A 6,255-nucleotide genomic window follows, 5' to 3' on the forward strand; every position below is an offset into this window, starting at 1 on the left:
AGATCCTCCAACCTTTGACCTTTCGCATGTGTGCAGTGAAAACGACGCGTCGTCTGAGAACGAGCAGCTGCTGAGCCGCAGCATGGACAGCGATGAGGAGGCAGCGCAGGAGAAGCAGGGAGCCACTGACCTCTGCCTGCTCTCCCTCGTCCACCTCACCAGAGACAAGACCTGCTCCACAAACACCATCAACAACAACTACACCAGCAGGGCCATGGGGGTGAGTGGCCGCACACACACCCTACAACCACCAAACACACACACAGACAATACTGTAAGCACAAACACCTGCACACACAATTTACTGCAACCACACACAGACACACATACATGCAGTTGTATGTAAGTGTGTACATGTTAGCGTATGTATGTGAGCCACCACACACACACACACACACACACACACACAAACACACTCGTTTGCGAGCACACAACACAAACACCATCACAGTTTTGATATATTGGTTGAATTCTGACATGCCTCATTAAACTAAAACAAACCCCATTTCACACAGAAAGTCGATTAAGACAAGATCTACATCAAACACAGGAACTACATCAATATTGGAACTACATAAAAGGCCCATTTCTGTATAACCCGTTGTATAATGGTGGCTCTGTCCCTTCAGTCGAGCGTGTGAAGCTGGTTCAGGTTTCCTCCCCCACCGTGTGGCTCATATCAACTCCTCGTCTTTCTCCCTCACTGCAGATTCACAGTCGGAGGAAAAAAATCCTGGACCTGTACACAAAAGGCTGCAGTGTGGCAGAGGGTGAGTGCTTCCTCCTCAGCATGGCGGAGCGGGATTCGCAGCCAAGGAGCCCATCAGAGCGATAATACCAACTAATGAGATTCTGGTTGCTACGTTTGCTCTCAGTCAAGCATTTGTAGCTACAGGTCTTGAGAAAAAAAATACTATCAAATAACTTGTAAATGTAATCCCACAATTTCAGTCAGCACAACTCTGGTAGCTAAGCTGACACTCTCCACACTTCTCAGAGAAGTCAGAATCTTATGTGTGAGTTTTTTTTTCCTTTAAGTATGCAAGAAAAGTGCAGGGTGTGGGGTCAAGCAGGGTGTGGGGTCATACAGGGTGTGGGGTCACCCAACATGCTGGCCTCTGTGCATGTGGACACGCATCACTGAGCCCTCATGGCACCAGTGACATCTGTAGTCCATCTCATAGCTGATGTCCATTAGAAAAGTAGGACACCTCGAACTACACTTTTCCTTGGAGACGTGCGTTTCAGTTTCTCTTGATGTTTTGACAGCAAAATGAATGCCACCTGTAGTTAGCACTGCTCAGAATTACCACCAACCTTTCAAAGGCTTTTTTAATGTTGGTTCGTATTATCTGACCATCTCAACTTTAAGGGGATATACCCAGCCAGCCAGGGGTTCTGAAAGTCTTCATAAAAGCAAAATATAGACACAGCTCAGGACAGGTTTATGACTTGGACTTGGAGACCAATTCATCAAAACACATTCCCCACACCCATCCAGGCTTGGGACAGAGCTGGCTGAAATGGTCAAAAGAGAAAGACTAAATATTTTCAGATATTTGGTCCATGAACAGGAGACCACCAAGGCTTGTCCAATAAATATGCACAGAATACAGTGCCAAGGCTAAAACTGTGCCCATCATCCTTATATGAAGATGATGTTTACATGTGTTTATGTGTAGACTCAGTTGGAGTTCTGGGATCAGCCTGTCTGTGTCAGTACTTGCAACAAATGGAAAATTGGGTATGCCAAAATGGCACTAGAATCTTGTGTTAGGAAACATTCACCTTCTGGTACACTTCAGCAAAGCCATATTTGAAAGTATCTTTTCATGATATTCAACTTTTTTTTTGGTTTTTTAAAATAATCCTCACTATCAGTTTTGAAATTACATTTTTCTACATATCTACTTGTTTGAGTTTGTGTAAAACAAGCTAGCAAGACAATCAGGTCCTGATGGACCTCCACTTGTATCCTTTATATTTACTGTTAAATTTTGTCCAATATTAGGCCCAGGATTGGATGCTTAGAAAGGAAGCAACATTAGGATTTTGAACGTGCAGCATTATTATTTTTATCATTATTACCACTGCTCAGTGTATTACATTAAAAAATGCTAACAACCAGCAGGACACAGCAATGAAAACCCTCCCTGTCCCTTCCCTTGAGAAAGTTGCATCCACATAGTTCACTAGCCACAGATGGTACATGACGCAGCTGAGATTCAAACCTGTGGAGTGTACTCTCTCAAGGTTCAGCTTGGAAGAATTACATCTGAGCAACTCATCAGTCTTAAGTTTTTTTCTTCTGGTCTTTGTTTCTCTTTAGCTTTTTGTATTTGTTTTACCTCCACTGACTCTAAACAGCATTCCCGCTTGAAAAAACAAAATATATGGCATATGAAGTTTTTCATAAAATGACACAGTACGTTAAGTAACAGGTATTTCTAGAGCAAAGTGGTGATAGTATAGCATGCCTTTGTCCTAGCTGAGCTGCTGAGTTTCAGGAATTTTCTTTTGAAGTGGTGACTTTGGGAAGGTGAGTCCTACATGTGTCTCTTTGCAGGCCTGAGTCCCACAGAGCTCCCCTTCGACTGCCTGGAGCGGACGAGCCGTATGCTGAGCACCACTTACAGTGCAGACAAGGCGGTGGTGAAGACGTGGAGGCACCTGGCCGAGAGCTTCGGGCTGAAGCGCGACGAGATCGGTGGCATGACGGACGCTATGCAGCTCTTCGACCGCGTCAGCACGGCCGGCTACAGCATCCCAGACCTGCTCACCCGCCTGGTACAGATCGAGAGGCTGGATGCAGTGGAGGCCCTCTGCTTCGACATCCTGGGGGGACCTGAGGGCGGAGTTCCCCCCTCCAGCCACCACCCAACCTTCTCCTCCCGCTGCGCCAGTGTGTGAGATGTAGCCCCTCTCCCCTCACTCCGAATCACATGAAGAATGCCAGCCCTTCAGGGCTATAGATGCTGAGAGGCTGGTGTAGCCCCTCCAGAGACCTGCGCTGCGTGTTTGATAGGACAGCATATGTTCACAAGCAGCAACATATTACCCATGAAAACTTCAGTTTGTTTGGAATGTGACACCCTCTTCAAATCAGACAAGGAGAGTGCATTTGACACATTTTCATTTTACTTATTTCAAAATGTAACAACCCTTGTAATCATACCAAATGAAAAACAATTCCAATAGTATTGCGCTGGACGCTCTTATTAAGGATATTTTCATGATGAACTGATGTGTAGTTATTTTCGTTGGACTGAAAATTTCTGTTGCAGCGCAGTGCTTATAGTAAACTCTTCTTGGCTCGTACATGGATGCCTCTGTGGGTCCCATGAGTTCACCACATACTGCTATGCTTATGTTTTAAAAAACGCTCAGATAGACCAGCACTTTTCACAGGAGAAAGGAGAAATCTTAATTTTCCCACCATTCCCATTTCTGAAGCATCTGGCACATTTAAGCATTATTCACACTCCGTATTCTGTATTTTAATGTATGCATGTAATGCATGGGAATTGACAGAAAACACCATGCATATATAAGCTAACAAACTCAGAATACAGAATGACCTGAATTATATTGGAAGAACTATATGATTGTCAGCTTGTGACAAACGGCATTTGTTTCTAAACTGGAGTTTTCAGTGGTAGTGTTTCAGACAGCCTGGCTCTGACAGGAACCTGAGAACAGGAGCATGTGTTTGCATCATGGCAAGACGCCAGGTTGCAAGCGCCTGCCTGGCAGTGCACGGTCCCTCCTAACCCTCCGCACCCTCTGGGGCTGGCCGCTGCCGCTTGTTGTAATTGGCTGGAATTGGTGGTTTAACAACTCAGAGTGTGAAGTGCCTGTGATTTCCAGCACCTCATTTACTATTAGGACCAAGTGTAAAAGCCATAAAGGCATCAGCAGAAAGCAGAGGGCAGCTGTGTAAGTGGCTAAGTGGGTGCAGAAGTTAGAAATGAAGCAGAAAAGAGCAAACACAGTGGGCACTGTGGTCCAGCACTAACTTACAGGCTTACTGTGGTCCAGCACTGTCTTTCAGGCATAATTTAAGCTGGAGGCCACTGGGTAATGTCTTAATAAGTTCTAGGTGACAAATGTTCCTAATTTAAAGCAGAAATAAAAAAACATAAAACACATAAAATTCATTAAAAACATTTCTTTGCCCACATCTAGGCTTCATGTGTGCTGCTGATGACTGCTTCAAGATCTGTGGTGTAATGAGTTTGTAGTGCTTTTCTGAATTAACAGTTAAAAGTGGAGACAGTGATGGATGAGTGTGATCCTGCAGCAGCAGGACTGGTACTGCCTAAAGATTTCATCTGCATGTACAACATTTAACTTCTTAGCGTGTATTTCATTTTAGAATTGTTTGACAGCAAGATCAAGCTGAGCTCTGGGAGAAAGAATGTAGAAAGCTATAAAAACATCTGGTTATGATCAGTAACCAACATCTGTATAGACCCGGTCAACTTACCTCATTAACATATTTTATGACAAAGTAAAACTTTAGGAAAAAGCAGATTCAAGAACAACCCTTAGCAGATAGGAGTGTATATATAAATTATTACTGTACATATGCACTATGTTACGAAGTATCAATAAAATGTTTTCACTGATTATTTGGTGTATTTTTACATAGAGATTTTTTGGAACCTTAATGAAGTTAACACCACAAATATTAATATGTATTAATTGTACATATAACAATTAAAATATCTACATTTTCATTGTTAATTACAATGTCATTAAACCAGTAAAACATGCTTTTATGTAGGCATTAACATTATTGGAATCCCTGTTTTCAGCATTTGGTGCATTAGAGATAACAGCACTAATTCTTCAGCAGAGTGTGTATGAGGTGTTTTGGTCCATTCTTACATGCTGCTCCTGCTTCCTGAGAGATAATAATTGTAGAATACTGACTTTAATAATCTTCAAAGGCCTAGTTTCACATCAATCTGATAGGCTTGAATTACTTACTTCTTGGTTTCAATCATACACTTGAGTAAAAATGTTTACACAAACATCTGTGGGCAACACCAGTATTGAAGTTAGTATTGGTGCATTTTGTCTACTGCAGTTTGTCTATTACATCATTTCAGTTGATGTTCATTGGACAAATAATCCCAGCTGCACTATTGAGTTGTTATTGATTTTACTTTCTTGTTCAGTCTGAACCAATTGTATTAAACCACAAAGTATGTAATTCTGGTGTTAAAAGTTTGGTGTTTGTACACATGGCATTTTAGAACTTGTATATTATGATATAATACTAAATACAAATTCAGAATCATCTGTCCAGGGAGATCGGAACATAACAAAACAGAATGAGATATTTGAGTTTTCTGCTATAAGCAGAGTGTAATGCAAATTCCTGTTTCAGTGGTTTATCATAACATAGTACACTGAGCTGACAGTGCAGGGCGAAATGGAGAGAGGAAGAGACAGAAAGAGAGAGAGAGAGAACATGAATTGTCAGCACTGCAAACACTAACAAATACAAGCTGCTCTGCTAGTCCCATCAATGAAGCTAAGCTAATACATCAATGAAGGACATAACCTTACCCACATACACGCACACACTTAGGGACATGTATTATTGAACTGGCCGAAGAGATCTGTCACTTATTTATTGGGGTAAAATATTCTGACAGGCTTTTCAAGACCTCCTTCCAGAAGAGGGAGAGAGCAGAGCAATAAAATGAGGCTGGTTGTAAAATGCAGATCCCCCCCGCCAGTAAAACCACTCAACATCAGGGAAGGAAATTAGAACCAGCCTGTGGGATGGCCAGCAGAATGGTGTCCGTGAAATGACTGGCTCATCCATGTTGCTCCCTCCTCACTGCATATCATTTATCAGTAATACAATTGGTCTTGGACCAAGTATTTGGCTTCCATTTGTGCAAGAATTGCAACCTGTGAACTAATCCACCATGCCACGCTGCATGAGCTGGGCCGTGTCTCTGATCACCAGCTTCTTCGAGAAGAGAGCTGTCAAACCCGATACGGACCAGGCTGGACCAGCCTTCTTCGAATTTCAAACTTGCTTTTCTTTTCCTTTTTTTTAATGGTAATCCCAGGCTTTGAGGCGCTGGAGTCTGACAGGCACCTGAGGGCAAGTGCTAAGACCGTGTCATTAGCTCTCAGTGCTCAGAGATGAAGAACAGAGCTCACATTAGGCAGGGCTCGGTCCACAGCCCCTCAACTCATGGGAGGTGAAGTGGGGCACGATGTCAGCCATAC

General features: G+C 42.9%; 1 protein-coding gene across 1 annotated transcript in view; it reads left to right on the plus strand.

Annotated features, from left to right (window-relative positions):
• The window catches only part of edar (ectodysplasin A receptor), a 33,587-nt gene extending 28,959 nt beyond the window's left edge, over window positions 1–4,628 (plus strand). Inside the window, exons 10-12 of the mRNA XM_077002021.1 lie at window positions 37–220; window positions 710–770; window positions 2,567–4,628. Coding sequence (XP_076858136.1) covers window positions 37–220; window positions 710–770; window positions 2,567–2,910 — 589 coding nt within the window. The 3' untranslated portion in view covers window positions 2,911–4,628. The remainder of the gene's footprint in view (window positions 1–36; window positions 221–709; window positions 771–2,566) is intronic.
• Window positions 4,629–6,255: the final 1,627 nt, after the last annotated feature.

Source organism: Brachyhypopomus gauderio, chromosome 4 (genome assembly GCF_052324685.1).
Source record: "Brachyhypopomus gauderio isolate BG-103 chromosome 4, BGAUD_0.2, whole genome shotgun sequence".
Taxonomy (NCBI): domain Eukaryota; kingdom Metazoa; phylum Chordata; class Actinopteri; order Gymnotiformes; family Hypopomidae; genus Brachyhypopomus; species Brachyhypopomus gauderio.